This window comes from Bos grunniens, chromosome 2 (genome assembly GCF_055505025.1).
Source record: "Bos grunniens cultivar Pamir isolate PY7600 chromosome 2, Bosgru_T2T1.0, whole genome shotgun sequence".
NCBI classification, from domain to species: Eukaryota; Metazoa; Chordata; class Mammalia; order Artiodactyla; family Bovidae; genus Bos; species Bos grunniens.
The window spans coordinates 118727530-118747349 of NC_141166.1; the positions used below are offsets into that span (position 1 = coordinate 118727530).

General features: G+C 35.9%; 1 protein-coding gene across 50 annotated transcripts in view; it reads right to left on the reverse strand.

The window, feature by feature from the left end:
- The window catches only part of TTN (titin), a 276437-nt gene that overhangs the window by 154827 nt on the left and 101790 nt on the right, over positions 1–19820 (reverse strand). For 40 of the 50 annotated variants that reach the window (XM_086360782.1, XM_086360507.1, XM_086360841.1 and 37 more), the window contains 26 exons: positions 19531–19816; positions 18570–18753; positions 18241–18330; positions 17880–18147; positions 17510–17770; positions 15719–15928; positions 15433–15510; positions 15301–15327; positions 14836–14895; positions 14208–14291; positions 12261–12335; positions 11060–11113; positions 9810–10214; positions 9288–9350; positions 8851–8928; positions 8167–8244; positions 7489–7581; positions 7180–7260; positions 6079–6156; positions 5599–5682; positions 3345–3428; positions 3040–3120; positions 2814–2894; positions 2552–2635; positions 2202–2303; positions 1671–1772 (listed from right to left, as the gene is read on the reverse strand). In XM_086360782.1, the coding sequence (XP_086216908.1) occupies positions 1671–1772; positions 2202–2303; positions 2552–2635; positions 2814–2894; positions 3040–3120; positions 3345–3428; positions 5599–5682; positions 6079–6156; positions 7180–7260; positions 7489–7581; positions 8167–8244; positions 8851–8928; positions 9288–9350; positions 9810–10214; positions 11060–11113; positions 12261–12335; positions 14208–14291; positions 14836–14895; positions 15301–15327; positions 15433–15510; positions 15719–15928; positions 17510–17770; positions 17880–18147; positions 18241–18330; positions 18570–18753; positions 19531–19816 (3171 nt within the window). The remainder of the gene's footprint in view (positions 1–1670; positions 1773–2201; positions 2304–2551; positions 2636–2813; positions 2895–3039; positions 3121–3344; positions 3429–5598; positions 5683–6078; positions 6157–7179; positions 7261–7488; positions 7582–8166; positions 8245–8850; positions 8929–9287; positions 9351–9809; positions 10215–11059; positions 11114–12260; positions 12336–14207; positions 14292–14835; positions 14896–15300; positions 15328–15432; positions 15511–15718; positions 15929–17509; positions 17771–17879; positions 18148–18240; positions 18331–18569; positions 18754–19530; positions 19817–19820) is intronic. The other 10 variants (XM_086360598.1, XM_086360502.1, XM_086360613.1 and 7 more) reach the window with 5 other exon arrangements.

The window sequence follows — 19820 nt, forward strand, 5'->3', positions numbered from 1 at the left end:
ACTTATAATACCCAAAGAAGAAGACTTTAATCAAAGCACATGCCTTCATAAAGAGTACAGAGACTGTTTCGGGAACTTAATTTTACAGTGTATCATAAAGATAACAATGCTTGTATTCACAGGAAGAACAGGACAAGCACAAGACATAGAACAATTCTAGTGGCTGAATTAACAAGAACACAGGAATTTGAAGACAAGTATTAAAAATACGATGACACTAGATTTGAAGGCGCAGGGCAGAAATATATACTTGAAGAATTGTGAGTAGGTTTATAAGAAAGAAAAGACCTGGATTACATAGGAAAAACCTGCTGAGAACTTGGAATCAGGACTCCCCACTGCCCCAGTTTTACAAGAGTAGGGATGGTGAACAAGGTTAACAGTCTTCCTGTGGTTTTTGAGTCTGTGTGTCTAAGGTTAATTACAGAATAGAGAGATCTAGTTATGAACATTAGGAGTAAACTGAATAGGCTACCTATCTTTCCCCTAAATCTTCTGGACTTAATGAAAGCATAAGAATATCCTGCGGTGTCTTTCCTTTTAATTTAGAGTCTATAGTACTAAAAGAAATTTATAATGCATACTGTCAAAGGCTGAAATTAGATTCATGCAATGAGAACTTTCCTTATGTACATGTTAAGCTTTCCCAAACATTTCTAGAAGGGATAGGGCCCTTGGGATCCATCAGATTCCTGACTTGTGCCTGACGTCTCGGCCTTTCCCAGGAAGCACAACAGAACTGGAGGGCTTCCTCCAGGGAGTCAAGTCTTCTCTGTTCTAAGGCTTTCCATCAAGATTGCACATCTGGATTTCACATGGTGTCTCCTTCCAAGTGGGGAAGAGGCCGGACCCCTTTGATTAGCCAGAGACACATATTTCAAGGGCATCTGACTGTACAGTTCTATTCACCGTTTCATTAGGAAGACAGTACATTTATTAAGAAACTTACTGATTAATCTTTAAAGCAGAGGTACATTAAAACTTTCTTAGTAAAGTTTTTTCAGATATACTGCTTTAGCCACAATGCTGAACTTTAGCAGCAAACCTAGGGCTGTCTTAATTCATTAAAAAGGTTGAAATAAAGCTTGTTGCTCAGTCCTTAAACCATAGAGAACTAACATTATAGGCATGCGAACATCTAAATAACAGGCTGATCTAATAAAAGATATTTCATGATTGCTCTCTCCATACATGGATCGCTGGAAAGGCCTACGTGCTCAGTGCTTCACTCTCAAACCTGGCCAATAAGGTCATCTAATTCCTTGTTCATTTAAAATATGTGAGTCAGGCCACATTATTGAGTTATGCTATCAACACTGTTTTGTGTTGCCTATGTTTTAGACATTAGTCTACATTCAGCTCACCATACTGAAACCAAGTCCCATCTACTGAAAGGGTAACTGTATGTGAAGATACCTGGACCTTTAGTTACCTGTTTAAATATGAAGCCCTGTCTCCTACATAGCCAAGTTAAGAGGGGGTGGACAATAAATACACTGGATGTTTAATTAATGCTTCTAAATCTTGCAGTTTGATCAAAAGACACATCAAATAAGGCCAGTAGATGTTCACTGAATTTGTATCACTTTCATTAATCTGAGTACACAATCTGTGAAGGAAAACAGCTTATCAAGACTCCAGGTCACCACTAGCTTATTTGCATTGTTTACCTTCATATTCTGTAACCTCCACTTCCTCCTCCTCTCTTTCCTCTTCTCTATAAACTGAAACGGATACTCTTTCCTCTTCTTCTGAATAACGCCATTCCTTCTCTGCAGATATTTTAAAAGATGAGATTTAATTTAAATTCCACCGGAAGAGTCCGTTGAAGTTCTGATAATAACCACGTGTTCCCTACGGGTGGATGATGTCCTTCTATCTGCTTAGGGGTGGAGCTTCATAGGACTTCCTCTTTGCAACAAGGAGAGAGTTGGTTTCAGAAGAGGGGATGGTAGAGCCCACGACTGAGAAGAATACTCAACTTATGCCCAAGTGTGGCCCCGTTCACGTTTATCCCACATTCACCATCCCATTCACTTTCTTAGAATGATTCAGGACCAATGCAGACACAAAACAGTCTTAGAGGCTACAATAGACAGACAATACTCAGGACAACTTCTAAAGTAAACGATGTGGCAAGAAGAAAAGACTTGCAGGGAACACATGCAAACTCATTTCTCCCCTCACGCCTGTTTATATACCTTCGTGCCGCATGACCTCCACTCTCTGAGGAACTGTGACCGATAGTTTTTCTTCGGCAGCAAATCTTTTTTCTTCCATGACCATTTTCTTAGAAACTTCGGCTTTAAGAAAGCATTGAAATTAGAGCTTAAAAAGCAAGAGTCTTAATCAAGAGTCTCCCTAAAGTTAGGGGAAGACTTGCCCAGTATACCACTCTCCCTAACAGTCGGAAACAAGTTACGTATCACAAGTATATGCACACAGAAATTCTATCCGAAGAGAGACAAGGGGTCAGTACAAGAAGACATCAGGTAGGAAAAAGAATTCACTGGCTCAAAGATTTTTGTCAGAGGCATGAAACAAATCCTACCTCGAGGAGGAGGGGCTTTCTTAGCGACTGGAACTGGCACGGGAACTTTCTCCTCTGGGACAGGTTTCTTAGGCACAGCTGGTACTTTAAAAACATGGTCCACTTTCAGAACTTGAGTGTTATTTCACTGAAGCTCAACACCAAACACAGATACACACTCACGATCCACACATATCACAGAACTAACAAAATCATCATTTGCCTTGGAACATAAAATTGTAAAGATGGTTCTTGGAGAGAGAGAGAGAGAGAGAGACAATACCTTTTGGTGGTGGAACTTCTTCCTCTTTCCGAGGGACAGGTCTTTTTTCTTCGGGAAGTTTCTTCTTTGGTATTTCTGGCACTTAAAGGATAGTATTTGATTTTAAAATTCTCAGAAAGGCAAAGAAAATGAGCAACATAGAACTGGCAGGCCCACTAATGAAGACATGCAACTAAAGAAGCCTGAAGAAAAGACACATTTCTTTCATGGAGACGGGATGGGGTACCTGCTGGTGGTGGAGATTCCTCTCTTTCAGTGACAATGGTTATTTTTTCTTCTGTGACAACCCTCTTCTGTACTTCAGGAACTTGAAAAGACATTAATTTTTAGAGTTGCCTTTTGAATTTTCCAAAGTAGCTTATGCACAGTTATTTTGTAAGAAAGTAGGCAGGTAGACAGACGATGTTGTTGAATTCTTACACCATAAAACATTCATTTTGAATTAAACTAAATGAACAGATAATTAAACACAAAAATGTTTTATACTCAAGACATAAAGATAGGGCTTCCTTACTAAGCAAGTCACTGTACCTTTAGCTGGTGGAGCTTCCTTCTTCTTTGCAATGGGAACAGGAACCTTTTCTTCAGGAACAGGTTTTTTGGGCACCTCTGGAACTTAAAGGTGTTAAAATACAATGTTAGTTCAGATAGATATCACTTTCATCAATGGATATAAGCATGAACACAAATCTTTATGTAGTTCATTAATGCTGTTATAGATTTTTTTATGTACAGGCAAAATAATGCAAAAAATTAAAATACAGTGTTCTAAAGGCTATGATAAATGTCTTATGTGATATTACAGAGACATTTAGGCAACTAAAAAGGAGAGTTATATACACAGAAGTATGTATACACAATTTATTCTTTATATATTGGTATACTTTTGATAAAAAATCAGTAATTACAGAAACAATATAGAGTACGGATACAGTATACAGAAAAATCTCTTTATGCTTTGTATTGAGAACTGGAATCTGTAACAACATATATATTTTGAGTATATTTTACCCAAGACTATCTTAGACTTGGAGAAGGGCATGGCAACCCACTCCAGCATTCTTGCCTGGAGAATTCCACGGACAGAGGAGCCTGGTAGGTTACAGTCCATGGGGTTGCAGAGTCAGACACGACTGAGTGACTAACATTTTCACATCTTAGACCAATAAGTCATTAGAATGGTTGTATATATATTATTAATTTTTTCTATAGTATTTACAAAACTCAGGAAACACTCTTGTGCTAGGCTAGTCCTCTCAATATGACACTGAAGTGTTCATTTGGTTAAAAAAAAAAGACTATAAAGAAACAAACATACTAACTTGAAAAGATACATGCACCTCAATGTTTATAGCAGAATTATAATGTTAAGATAGCCAAACAATTTAAGTGTCCATCTCTAGATGAATGAATAAAGATGTGGTATATTTTTACAATGGAATGCTACTCAGCCATAAAAGAAAGAATGAAATGTTGCCATTTAAAAACGTGGATGAACTTGGAGGGTATTATGCCAAATGAAATGTCAGAGAGCAATGAGTACTGTATGATATCACTTATATGTAGAATCTAAAAAACAAGATAGTGAACACAGCAAAAAAGAAACAAACTCACAGATATAGAGAACAAGTTAGTGGTCACCAGTGGGGCGAGGGAAGAAGGCAGGGGCAATACGGGGGTAGGGATTAAGAGATACAGACTATTATATATAAAATAAGCTACGAGGATACAGTGCACAACCCAGGGAATACAGCCAATATTCCATAACTATAAATGGAGTATAACCTTTAAGAATTGTGAACCACTTTATAGTACACCTGAAAGTTATATAGTATTGTGCATCAACTATACTTCAATTAAAAAAAAAAAAAGAATACCTCTCCTCCCCCCAGGATGCTGAAACAGCCAAGAGTTTGAGAAACAGAGAAGCAGACTTGATTCAGGAAGAAAATGGAAAATTGAGAAATCAGGCAAAAGAGAACACTACATAAAATGTAAGAGCCTGCTTTCTTCCAAGCTGGATGATACTGGATCTCTATAACTGACCAGATGTGTGCAGTTTTGTTGCTTCATCACCTCCATAAAATAGTGTCCATCACTAAAACCCCCAACGCCAACCAAATCCAAAATCAAAGCCAGAATTAACACATTTGAATCCAAACACACATGTATGCAAGATCCCTTCACTCACTAATTAGATAATTGCAACATTTGTGGCAAGTGCCTATGCTCAATTAATGTCTAGAGAAATATGGTGAAAGTAACTGCCCAAAGTTGATGCTTCCAATTATTTAAGAGTAGGCCTTATTGACTTTTCAGAAGAGTGGCTGTTACCAGTAACACAGCAACATCTTTACCTAGTTAACATTCAGTTCTACCAAACTCCCTCCTATTAATCTTTATCTTGTCATAACTCATGAAAGTGTTTTTTTGTTTTGTTTTTTTTTTAAATTAAGAAATGGTCACATAGCTGAGGAGTGAAAGAGCTTTTCCTAGAAACATGCCCTGTAGAAAATGAATTTCACAAATACTTTTTCTTTCTCTAAGGGAAGATGTTAAAAATTTAAGACAGCAGTGTGATATAGCTACTTTTTAAAAGTGACTTCTGTCGTTCAGTATCATAAATAATGTATGTCAAGAGTAGAGCCCCAAAGCTGACAAACAAACGAAAAACACTAGGGACATCAAAGACACCAGAGAGACAGCAAAGTAAGTACGAAGACTGTGTAAAACGAAGCACTGGCATTTGGAGCAAAGGGGCAGCCTGTGATCAGGTCTGGTGTACCTTTTGGGGGAGCAGCAGGCTCCTTCTTGGGCACGGGAACTGGCTTTTTCTCCTCTGGCACAGGTTTCTTGGGAACTTCAGGAACTTGAAAGACACGATTGTTGAAACAATATTGAGAACTCTAGTCTCCTTCTGAGACACTTAAGACTACGTTAAATCATAAATCCTCAGTAAGAGTGAAAGAATTTAGGAAGTAATTTAATTCTCTCTACCTGTGATGAAAATACATGCTAAGTACGATACCGTAGAGACATTACATATATTACATGAAGTTGACAAAGACCAAATTAGCATGGTCTGGAGTCTAAAAGTGTTACTGACATTTGTATAACATATACCACAAATTAAAGAAATCAATATACACAGGATTAAACTATATTACAACTGGTTTACAGATGCTATCTCATTAACACACAGATCCAACAGAAAAAGCTATAAGAAGATAGACACTACAAATATTTTTCAAAAACGTGATTCTACCTTTGGCTGGTGGGGGCTCCACCTTTTTAGGAACAGGAACAGGGACCACTTCTTCTGGTTTCTTGGGTGGCTCAGGGACTTCAAAAAAAATGGGTTGTTTTTGAGAAACTGTGCATTTTGACAAGGCATATATTGTTTTAAGGCTTAAATAAAATATATTCTGGTTTTACACCAATTGAAGGCAACAAAATTATGTGTCATAATCAAGGGTTAGGGGCAATGGGCTAGGGGCTAGTTAGAAAATGTGCCTGTCACTCACTTTTACCTATGGAATCTCTACTTTCCCAGAAACAGGTTGGAATGCCCCTTCCTCAGAGGTATGAGGGCCAGTTTCTCAGACACCAGTTTTAGAAATTTTACTTTTAAAAAGTCACTGCACTAGAACAATTTCATTCAATTATCTTAAATAATGTTTGTATCCTAAATGTTTAACATTTTGCCTGGGCATAGAAGAGGGTCAGTGGTGGCGGGGACGGGAGCCCTAATTTGTAGTCTTAATCAGTTTCCAAGTTCCAATTTTCATGGTGGTGCAAATACATGCATCCTGGCTACTGATAATGATGTCACTGTCATGGAGTTTGGAAGGGACAGGAAGTAGTGCAAAATGATCCAGTATTTTCACAACTCAGAGGCAATCCACATAACCTCGGAAACATAGTCATAGTAAAAGGGGGAACTAATGAGTTTTGAGCATTTATTACCATAGTTTTAAATATAATTTATTTAATTTTATATAATTTTTTAATCATGGAGGTGTTAAATGCTGAGTAGCAAATTCCTGAAAACTTAACATCAGCTCTCGTGAGCTGGTAGGAGCTCGCTCCAGGACACTGTATTTCTATTTCTAAATGGTTGGTCACTGGATCATAAGCTTAGTGAAGTGGGAAACAGAGCTGCTGTGAATTGTCATTCTTTCCTCTAGTATCCTCCTCATGGGTCTTCTCACCTGCCTATGATTTCCTTTGTATATAGTGGCTGTAGGTCTGTGGACTGTGACTAAATCTATTATTTAATAGTAACAGATTCAGATATTTGGAACTTTTAAAAAATGTTACTTTGACACTTTTAAAGGATTTTAAACTTGGAATAAATCACTAATACCTTTGGGTGGAGGTTCAATCTTTTTGGAAACAGCAACATGAACTTTCTCTTCGGTAACAGTTTTCTTTTGTACCTCAGGGACTTTAAAAAAAATGTACATTTTAGTTCCTGGTATGCCGTACTGTAGGTGATATTGCAATTTACAAAGAATATTGAAATACGAATTAAAACAGACAACTGAAATGAAAAGATGACAAAGATTCACAAGGAGACAGAAATATCTACATGAACACAGATTAGATAAGAAGAGAGATAAAAATCCATCTGAAGCCCTTCCAATTGAGCCCCATATTCAAATTTGCCTTGTACCTGTGACTGACACCTCCTCCTCCTCCTCTGTGTGAGCAGCAAAGAACATCTTTTCTTCTGAAATAACCATCTTCTTTGTATGTACAGCAGGTACTTCAAAGAGAGTATTTCACATTAGTATTTCTTTTTCCAGGAAAAGACATCAAATACATGGCGTGTATACTATATTTAAGTTTTTAGTTGCAGAATGAGTGGGTTAATGTGATAGCTTAAGAACAAATTCAGTATTGACGAGGAAACAAATCATGTTTTGATCTATAGGGACAAACAACCATGCAGCCTTTATCAAATACTATTAAATTGGAATCAAATAGAGACAACTTCTTCACATGTGATGCGGTGTTTTCCCAAAGCCATTAGGGCTTATTTACATAAATGAGAGGATGGGAATATTATATGTAATAGAAAACACTGCAAAGTAAAGTTAGAGAACTACTGATTAAACACAAATCCTTCCTTAATTAGGAAATTATGCAATTTTAGAGTGAAACTAAAAACAAAGTTATTATTTACATAAATTATATAAATGTGCAACATAAAATGTATATTATATAATATATAACATGTATTTATTTTGGTGATTTCATATTTGTGTATTGTTCAGTAATATATGTACACATATCCATACACATAAATAAAAATGTTTAAAATTTGTAGCTGAAAGACAAAGATGTATACCTTTCACTTCAATAATTTCTTCCTGCACTGGAGTCCGAGAAGGTTTTTGTGGAACAATCTTCTTTGAAACTTCAGGTACTTAAAAAATATGTACAAATATATTTGTATTGTGAAGAATATTGTTTTGCACAAAATTTTAAAAATCTTAATTTAGAGGACTATATAAATAACTAACATGTGACTATATATTAGTAAACAATTACTTGTGTACATGGTACTTGAAATGTTTTATTATCAGTTTTTTGAAGTCAAATTCCTTCCAATTTACAGAGAAAATTCTTTTTGAAAAATAGATGTACGTAATGGATATTCATTGAAAGGATTGATGCTGAAACTGAAGCTCCAATACTTTTGGCCACCTATGCGAAGAGCTGACTCAATGGAAAAGACCCTGATGCTGGGAAAGATTGAAGGCAAAAGCAGAAGGGGGCAAGAGAGGATTAGGTGGTTGGATGGCATCATCGACTCAATGGACATGAATTTGAGCAAACTCTGGGAGATAGTGAAGGACAGGGAAGCCTGGTGTGTTGCAGTTCATGGGTTCACAAAGAGTCAGACATGACTTAGTGACTGAACAACAACAATGGAATATTTGGAAGGTATAAAAAATATAATGTGGTGGGGAAAAAAAAATCACCAATTCAGCTACTACCCAGAAGCATGAAATGTTTTAAATAATAATACCTTTGGTGACTTGAACTTTTTCTTCCTCCATTCTTCGAGAAGTCTTTTCAATTTTTTCAACTACAGGCTTCTTTACAACTGTAAGCATTTTAAAAAAATTGCAGTACTTTTAGAATTTCTATTAAAATAGTCTCTCTTCTTCTTTCATTTTTAGAGAGAGAGATAAGTTTGTTGCACTGAACTTCAAGTACAAGCTTCTGTACTTTCAAGTATTTTGGCTTTATTTTATGCTTACCACAACAATCTGTTTATCATCTGTTTTATGTTTACATTAAATGAAGTAGGTAGATATTCTTAGAAAAAAATCATTGATACAATGAAGCTTCGAGAAGAAGTTGTGTCTATTGGATTAAACTTGTGATTCATACATCTTTGCCCAGCAAGCCATGATCATGATGTTGATGATATGATCTATTTAAATAATTCCAATTACATACCTTTAGGAGGTGGAAGTTCTTTCTTTTCAGGTACTTTTGCTGGAATTTTCCTCTCACGTGATTCTTTAACAAAAACAGTAATAAAAAGGAGTGGTTGAATACGTAAATTCTAATAAATTGTATCAGTTTGCAAATGATGTAAATTAAGAATAATATACAACTGTGTAAGTTATTGCATTTGGGATCTTTATTGCTAACAGGATTACTCAGGCCAGATTTAGAAGCAAGATCAAGCAGAGATAGCAAGGTAGTAAAACTAAAACTTGAACTTCCACACTAGAAAAGAGCACTTGGAATTCAGTCTTAGTAACAGGACTAAATGATTCAATTTACAATAACAAAGCATGAAAGTAACTCTGAAGAAAATAATTCTTTTAAAGATTCTAGAGATTTCTAACTTTAAAAATGGAAACGGTCTTTTCATCTATTTCACATTCATTACGAATCAGGTTAATAACCTTGAAAATAGAATTGAGCAACAATGAGGAAAAGAGAAAAATAAATCACCCAACTGATACATACCTTCATAAACCTCCTTTTGAACTTGGACAACTTCTCTCTCTTGGTAAGTCTCCTCCCACTCTTCCTCTCCTTCGTCATAACCTTCCTCCCTTTCATAGTATTCTTGCCCTTCTTCAAAATCTTCTTCCCATTCCTCATGAACTTCCCTCTTAGCTTCTACCTGGGTCTCTTCGTAATCTTCCTCTGGTTCCTCATAATAAGGTTCTTCATATGGCTCCGTATACGTTTCCACCTCTAGCTCATCATAAGGTTCTTCCAAAGATTCTATGTAAACTTTCTTCTCCTCGTAGACTGCTTGCTTTCTCTCATACACAGCTTCTTTTTCTTTCTGAACCTCTTTCTTTCTGGTTATGGTCGTTATTTTCACTTCTTGAGCCTTGGAGGATACATCAATAATTTCAGGTGCTAAAATAAATTAAAAAAGAAAAGATCAGCATATTAATTATATCCACACAAATTACTTCACTAAACAAAGTCGATGTCATCTAGCAATATCAGCATCTCGGATTTTAGCATCAATTTGATTATTTATGTTTTCTTTGTGTTGTGGTGCTGCTTAAATTTTTGTTGATTATGGAACACGATCAGGAGGGACAAGAGACAGTCTACGCTTAATCTGAGAATTCTTCCCATGTGTACAAAATGGCATTCAGTAAATATTCTTAAATGAACACATCTTCCATTCTTTTGTGGGAGCTCCAATTTGTAAAACTCTTAGCTTTTTTTCCCATGGAATATCTTAATCTTTGATCATTATATGGAATTTATATTTAATATTTCTGTAGCTACTTACAATTCCAATTCTTCTTTCAAAAACAGTACTAATTGTAAAGCTACATTTTTTAATATTGAATATAACTCTAGTCAGTTTAATAAAGATAATATTTGAAATTCTGTAACTAAATCAATTAATTTCTTTTGTATGACAACTTTAAAAATACTAAGGCTAACATTATTCATATGATCCTTAATATCTGTGTTAGCTACAGCTGAAATAGTAAGAGGTGATCCCTCCTTTCTAGCCCTAACCACTTCTTTCCCTGTGTCTACAGCAAAGAGGCTACATAAACATATGCCAAGGTTTCTTTCCTGGAATTTGACCAATATAAAATAGCCATTATTTCTACTGCTAATTTTACTGTAGCAGAGGAGACTGCAATTTTATAATAAGTTGGAAGCCTAGTACATAAGAATACAATGCAGGGATAAAAATCTTAGCAAGACATAGAATATTTAATATTTTCATTTACCTTCTGCTGGAATTAAGGCAGTAGGACGTGGTGGCTTCTTGGGAACCTCTATAACTTTGAAAACATAAAATACAAGTTTATTTTCAGATTATGCATTTTTTAATGCTTACTAATCCTATATACCCTTGTTAGTCATTTGTATGATCTGTGAAAACTATTTGTATACCAAATGCTTTTATAAGATGCAAATTTGCTCACCAGAAATGCTCTGCAATGCCATGCAAACAAAAATATGAGAAGGGTAAAACTTTTTTTCTAGCTTAGATTGATTTAAAACAATTTCAATTAATATGAAACATAAAGAGAATATTCAGTATGTCTGATACTGAAACATAATGCTAAAAGAAAATAATTTTTTTCAGGGATTAATGATAAAGTTCAGGAACTATCCATGGCTTTTGAGCTTCTCCTTATTGTATTACACTTCATAAATGACCACTCAGAAAAAAGTCTCAGTGAAGGGGTACCCTGTGCTCCTGAGTTTTCCTTCTTTTTAGGAGTTTGCTGCACTCTAATCTTAGCCAGATGGATAAAACTGTTTGCATAAATTTAGCTATCTATTTTTCTTTCTAAAAATTTCCCAAGTTACAACAAAAACTTAAGGTAGGTAAATTAATGCCCCTGTAAAAAGTATTTTTCTTCTGTGGGTATTGACATTTAGCTCAGCTGAACCCAGAAAGATGCTGAACTGGTCTGGAGCAACCACTCAAAGCTAGCACCAGCCCTTTAAAACATTCTATTTGAGTGACTAGAGTAAGACCAAATGTTGGACCAGAGGGCAGTGCCTTCTTTAAATCACCATCCAGAGATAATAAGAACTCTCTGGTGTGGCCATTGGGTGTCAAGGGCAGACACAGACAAAGGAGGACAGGGGAGGAAAAAAAATGGGAAAATAAAGTTGAGAAAGAGAAGGTGAGGAGTGAGTCAAAGAAGACTGTGAGGGTGAGTAAATGAAGAGGTACTATTTTATAAAGTCACACTCTTAATCTTCCTCTGTCCTTCCCTATCTGGACTTAAATTTTTTTAACTAAGAGAAAAGCTGAAAGACTGAATTTTGGGGGGTGGGGTCAGGTGGTGCTGTGCAGCTCGCAGGATCTTACTTTCCCGACCAGGGATTGAACCTGGCCCACAGCACTGAAAGTGCCAAGCCCTAACTATTGGACTGCCAGGGAATTCTTGGAATTTTGATAAATCATAATACCTTTAGGTGGCGGTGCCTCTTCCTTGGGCTTTGCGACAACCTTTTTAGCATCTTTCTTCACAGCTTTTTTGGTCACTAAAAAATAAGATGTCAGATGTAAATTTTACTAAAATGTTTTCAGGAGACTGGGAGGCTTACTGAAATTTATTTTTTCCATATGCTTGGATGATAACAAGAGACTCTGTACATTATTGTAAGATGCCTGTTTCAGAAAGATTTTGGACTAGAAAGTAGAAAAATTTGGGGGGAAGGAGAAAGAATATGTAAGTGAAAGTGAAAGTCATGTCTGATTGTGATCCCATGAACTGTAGCCCACCAGGCTGTTCTGTCCATGGAATACTCCAGGCAAGAGTAATGGAGTGGGTTGCCAATTCCTTCTCCAGGGGATCTTCCCCCTGAAGATCTTCTCAGCCCAGGGATTGAACCCCGGTCTCCTGCATTGCAGGCAGATTCTTTACCATCTGAGCCACCAGGAAGCCCACACTGATTTTATGCCTGCTTCAAGTTTTTGAAACATCCAGGGCAAACCCAGGTGATGTCATGTATAGAAAAGGTACACTATTTCATCTTTGTTTCACTTAGGTAAGACTGCTTTAAATTTGTCAGGAATAAGAATAACAAGTGAATTAGTAACATTAAAGTTCCACCTACGCTATATCGTGGTAATTTTCTTTTGTTAATGCTAACATATACCTTGATCCTGGCCCCAGATCATAACTTGATGATGGCTCCTAGTATTCGTGAATAATGACACTGTTTTGAATTTTTTAAATGTGATTTAATTTCTCAAGTTTCCCCGTGGGTACTTAGTCGTGTTGACAGTAGTGCTCAAAGCATAAATCACTCATTGAGATGAATTATTATTCCTGACAACGAATATAAGCAGAAATCTATTTTTTGGTATTTGATTCTTGCTCATTTTTACTATCAGAAAGTAGATGAAATATAGTTAACTAAGTTTATGTAAGTTATAAAAATACTTTTCTTTGTTATTGAGATAGTTTAATCATAAAACTAGAAGTGTTTTTTATTTTTTTGTCTTTTAACTAGATTTCCCCTAAGGCTAGCTGAAAATTTTCTCAAGCTTTTGACACCAATTGTAATGGCTATTAGTGGATTATCCTGGAAGCTACTACTGTAACGGTGGCTTGACTTTGGGAAAATGTGACCTTGACATGCAGAATTTTTTCCTGATGTTGCTGGGAGAATTCTGACAACAGTTCTGAACTCCTCAGAACTCTAGAAAGTCCAGGCACTCTGTTGATTAATTAGTTGAGAAGGTTCCAGGCACAAACAGTACAATTTATCTACTGAACTATTTAAGAGGGACAATTCCCTGACACACTCAAGAATTTATTGGAGAGCTCTTTCCTTAGCTTTAGAAAAAAAAAAAAATCAAAGATATTCTAACTCATATTTTATAATGAAATAGTGAATTTTAAGGAGTAGTTAACAGTGTAATTGAGGAAAAACACAATTTTAAACCTGACTATACACTAGCATTTTTTATTTCTATAAGTTTCACTAGGATTTGATTTTATTATTTTATTGCTATACAGAGTAGTTAGGAAAATATGAAATGGGAAATCAGCTTGTTATTAATGCTTAGACAGTGCACTATGTCGTGTCCGACTCTTGCGACCCCATGGACTGACTATAGCCTGCCAGGCTCCTCTGTCTATGGGATTCTCCAGGCAAGAATACTGGCAAGAATACTTAATGCTTAAGTGATTTTTAAAAAATATTTTTTCTAATTATTTTCAGACTTTTAGGCACATGTCTAACACATTTAATTAATACTAAAATTATGTAACTTACATTTTGAAAGGCAATCCAAACTGCTGACCACTAGAGGGCCAACAAGTTGCACTAAACAACATTTTCCAGGTCTGTATATTCAATAATTAAATCCTATATTCTGGCATTTAGGTAGCTAACATATAATACCTTCAACACGTTTTTCTGGTGGTTTCTTTTCTTCAGGTAATGGTAGCAAAAGAGGGATGGGAGGAACAGCCGTAGGAGGAATTTCTAAAAAAATAAATGCCATCATAAGTAACATGGTTTGGTTTCTCATTTTGTGTGAAATACAATGAAAAGTCTCATGCATTTCTTTCAGTTCTTCAAAGGTGGTATAGTAGCAGTTCAATAGTCAGACCACATAAAAATAGCATCTATTTATAATTGCAACTACTCTTTTGCTTTGATTTTTAATTACACCGTGAAGAAGATAAAGTGGAAGGATACTATGGTTTGGCACTGGTAACTTTCTAGTGGTAGGCAGTACATTGCTTCTTTTTTATTTGTCTCATGCTAAGTCATGTCTGACTGTTGTGACCCTGTGGACTGTAGCCCGCCAGGCTCCTCTGTTCATGCGATTTTCCAGGCAAGAATACTGGAATGGATTGACATTCTCTCCTCTGGGAAGTATTCCCAATCCAGGGATCAAACCTGCATCTCCTGCATTGCAGGTGGATTCTGCTGAGCCACAGGGAAGCCCAGTGGTAGCATATTGCTGCTACCATATTCAAGACCGGGGCTGGGGGTGGGGGTGGTGGTTCTGGGTCTTTCTTACCTTCTGGTGGTATTGCTCTGATTGGCATGGTTGGAATTGGAACTCTGGAGTCAGGAATATCTGAAAAGAGACATTTAATAATGATAAGAACCAAAAGACTGAAAGCTCAGATATTTATTAGACAACTAAGATGTGTTTGGTTGTTAGGCATTTCCAACAGCAGAATCTAAAATATAGAATCAAAGATATTAAGATTCTTCTGTAAGCAGTGACACATGCAAATTCATTCCCTGTGACAATCTGTTTTGTTCTATGGCCACATTGTTTGACCTGATCCTAGAAGTCAGCTGAATGTGACCTCATTACCTCTAATTTCCCAAACTCATAAAGCCTAACGTTGGTATTATTTTCCTGATGATAATTTTACTGAATAATATTTTATATTAGTTTGGCTTCTATCACTTACAAAATTACACTGAATGTATTGTAAGCAAGGATTGATTTTCTTTTTTTTTTTTAACTTACCAGGAGGCTTCATCTCAAGTTTTATTTCTGTAAAATAAAAAAAATGATGTATTAAAAAATTTAATAGAATTGTCTTGGCAGGTTACTTTGTCGCCAGAACCGCAGTGTGATTTGAATGGGGTGTTTTCTGACCTTTGGTTGTCAAGTACAGCTCTGCGGTGCTTCTCGCTTCACCTCTCGGCTCCAGTCGAGCAATTACTGAATAGACACCTAAGGGAAAAAGATGATGAAAACTGTGTGTTCTGATATGTTTGCAAACAACACTTTTTTGTTTAAACATAGTATTCATTTATATTTTTCTTTCCTAGGAAACTACCCTAGACAGAGTCATAGAGTATAAGCATAAACTAGAGAAGAAATACATAAAACAGGAAAAGCTTAAATTATATATTCACAGGGACACTGTCAATTAAGTCACCTTCATCATCTGGGGTCACGTTGTGGATGGTCATATAATGGCAGCGCCCATCGTTTCTGAAGTTGTATTTCTGGCTCTCGGTCAGTTCCGTCGGTCCTTTGTACCAAGTTACGATGGCGTCATCGAAGGACACCTCACATTCGAAGGTGGCAGACTGGTGCTCGCTCACAACAATGTTCTGTATGCGCTTTGTAAACTGAATCGGTTCAGCTGTTTAAATAAAAAAGAGTTCAAATTTAGTTTGGGAGGAATTTCTTTCACTGTGCTTTTCCCTCAGATGTTCAAAGTGTCTTATCTTTTTATCTGATTGGAGAATAGCAGAAAGGGGCTGAAAATATAAAACAAGAAGAAAGTACACTTCTTTGCATCAGTACCAAAAAATTAACTCAATATTTAAGTGTACTCTTGTAAGATTAATGTGGAAAAGTAAAGGAATTCTGCAAGTCCTTATAATATTCACATGAAGAAAATAGTCAAGGTGCTTATAATCCAGAATAAAACTTAAACTTTAAAGATGCTAGTGAAATGGGGGCTTCAAAAGAAAGGGAACATAAACTTCATCTTAGTATACACTTTATTCCCTTTTGAAATTCTTTCCTCTGTAAAAGAATTCTGCCTTTCAGGTTCTAGAACTGTTTATTACGCGACCTTTATAACTTTTCTTGTGAAATAATTTTAAACTCAATAGGAAATCTGCTCTTCTAAGTTTCACAGGATTCATTTTGAAGAGTTCTGAAACCTGCTTTGCAAGCACCAGTGGGCAGGCATGGAGTCCACCCTTTGCAAATGGCAAGGTGTACAGGAGGAGGCGGGGCTGGAGTGGAGATCCTCCGGCAAAATTTCATCTGGAATTCAGTGTGTCACAGCATTGTGAGCAGCTTAGATATCATACATAGTCTGGTGAGCTTTTTTTTTTTTTGAAGGATCATATAAAAAATAGGCAATTATTTTAAAAATAAGTGGTTTCAACTTTTAAATGGAAAACTATTAAAAATTTCTGAATTTTAAAATACAACCAGACCTTGATATCCACTGTAAAGCAAGTCAGAGATTTTGAAATGCTTATGTAAATAAGAAGGCACATAAGTTGTTATTTCAGCAGCTATAAATGGGTAGCAATGCCTGGAAGTAGAGCCCATCCTTAGAGCCAAATGTTGCTGAATACAGTCCAAAGCTGTAGGTCTTTAGGAAAGAAAACTCTTTGCTTCTAAATCTTGACATTCCATTTCATTTCAGAGATTCAGAAGGTTGGAATGTGATCTTCATGTGAAATAACTGTTTTTGAAAAATAAGTGCTAATCACATATCACATATATTATTAATTCTATCTATACAGTTTCATACAGATAAGAGTCAAACTGATGCCTATAAACAAAATGTCATCTCCTAGAGAAGACATATAGCCACGAAATCTGGTCCTTTCTCTAAGATTTATTACTAGGATTCAAAATCAGAGACGTGAGATTTATGGCATTTAGTAGAATTGCAAAAAATTGAATTTAGAAGAAATCATGAAATTTATGAGAAATAACTGTTAGAAAGTCATGTCATTGTTTAGATTGAAATCTACTGGTCCAAACCAACTATAAAAATGGATCGGCACTTATGGGAATACTTCCCTTTTGATTTTGTATAGACTTTGAGACATGAGTGCATGGTTTGCTGTGAGTGTGTTGGGAAATGGGATCGCACAAGCACTTTAGGCACGTGAGAGGCAAGGCTGCAGGGGTTGTGCATAGTATTTGCCTCTGACTCATGCTGTGGTCACTCCAGCCATACTCTTTCACCCACCTTCAATTCTGAGCTCTGCTGAAGTTTCGAGGTCTTCGTGTTTGCAGGTGTATCGACCCTGGTCCTCTGCTCGCACATCTGCAATGGTCAGCTTATGGACTTTGTGCTCCACTTCTGTTTTGTATCGACCTTGGGGTTTAAGGATTCTGCCATTTCTGAACCATTCAGATCTTACATTTGGCACTGAAAACTGGCAGGTCATGGTACAAGTCTGGCCTTCTTTCAAAGTTACATCCTGAAGATGCCGTTCCCAGGCAGGCTCTGTTGTATAATACAGTACATATTTTGTTTGATATCACATGTGATGTATTCAAAAGTAAATTCATCTCATCAGTTTTTTTTTTTTAATAATAAAACTCGTTTTACTTACCAATTACAGTTAGTTTAGCACTAGCAATGTGTGGACCACACACCAATCTGTAATTGCCCTGATCTTTAAGTTGACAGTTTTTGACTCTGAGTGTATGTCGATCACCATCAATGCTTATTTCAAACTTATCACTGGGTTCCAGTTTTTCAGTTCCTTTGTACCATGAAAGCTTGATTTCTGGATAATTAATCTTAATGTCAATTTCAAACACAGCATCATTATCTTTCAAAACTGTCTGATTTTCAATGTCCTTGATCAGAGTGACAGGCTAGGAGAATAAAAAATTAAAATGCATTAGTCACTCCTTCCCTTGTAATTTCCAATAATTTGTTCATTTTGTCATCAGCATGATTCATTTTACCTCTGTCTGTGACAGCCTTTGCTGAATAAATGATACAAGTTCCTCAAATTCCTTCTCGTCCTTCTCTGACTTCTCTATTTCTTCAATTTCCTAAGGAGAAAACAGTAGAATTATTACATATGGAAAAGATTTTGAATTAGAAGATGGATGATTATATTCAGCTTCCATTCTTTTCTTTTTCTTTTTGTTTTTTTTCAGCTTCCATTCTTGATGATGCTTAGGTTATATTAAGATACTATACAATTGTAGGGTCTGGAAATTCAAAAGGTGTAAGCTAGATGTTTCAAGTGTGAATTTTTAGAGGTTATACTATACACAAAAGAGCATACCAATCTATGTGTCTCTTCTCCTTCAGTTTGCTTTAGCAGTTCAAATGCTTGAAGAAGACCCCGGAAATCAGTGATTCCATACATGCGGGCATATTTTTCGTATTCTTTTGGATCAACATTTTTGAGAAGTTCCATGATATCAATTTCCTCTTCTTCCCCAGCTCCTTTCTTTAAGACTGGAGTCCTAAATGAAATAAGAAATAAACATGAATTACCTCTCTTCTACTTATTCTGAATTGTCTACCATCATTCAATGATTATAAATATAATTACATTTTATTCACAAAGTTATAGTTCTGTGTTCTTTATTTAATAACTACTAGTTTTACCATGTTAAAGAAACAAACAAAACTGTGAAACAAACAAACAAAAAATGTGGGTTTGGAGACGGAGTGGATTAAGATCGGACCATAGTGCCAGGTACAGAGATTGATCAAAGAGTTTAAGAAAGGAAAGAAAACAAGTATTCTTGTAAACTTTACAACAAAAGAGGCTACTGAAAGAAAAAGGAAAAATGATAACAATCATGGAAAATATTAATAACGAACACATATATATCATGGGAAATGTGTAGAAATTAAATGTTGATTGATTAATCATGATGAAACATAATTGGTATTGATATTACTGGTAATTATGGAAAATGTTTAAAACAGTTGATGTAGAAAGCCATTCAGAGTAAGGAAAATTACAGGTAGAACCAAAAATTTGATGTCTAGACACAGATTTTCTATAAGCCATTTCCTTTGTTCAAAGTTTTAATAAAAATTTACTTCGTTCTCAAAACTTTCTGATGATTATTTAGAAACTGACATTAAGGTACCACTAGCTTCCACTCAAATACTATATATTTCCTTAGCTGTTAAAACATCTTTGTGCTTATTTTCTTTCACAATCTGAATCTTGGAGGGGACGGTCCACAAAGGGAATATTACCAAAAGCGATGTTTTACGGAACTTACTTTTTCAGCATTGCTCTAAGATCTCCTTCAATTTTCTCTTGTTTCTTCCTTTCATCCACCTGTAGATTAACATTACTTTCAATTTCACCATGTTTATTAAATGCAACACATCGGTATAAGCCAGAATCGGTTTTTGTGGTGTCTCTGATCTCCAGCTTTGCTTCATCGCCTTTTTGGTGGATCAGTATTCGACCTCCTTGGTTCAGTTGTCTCCATTTCCCTTTTGTCCACTTAACATTTGGAATTGGGTCACCTCCAACTTTTGCAATGAATGTTGCAGTGGTTTCTAA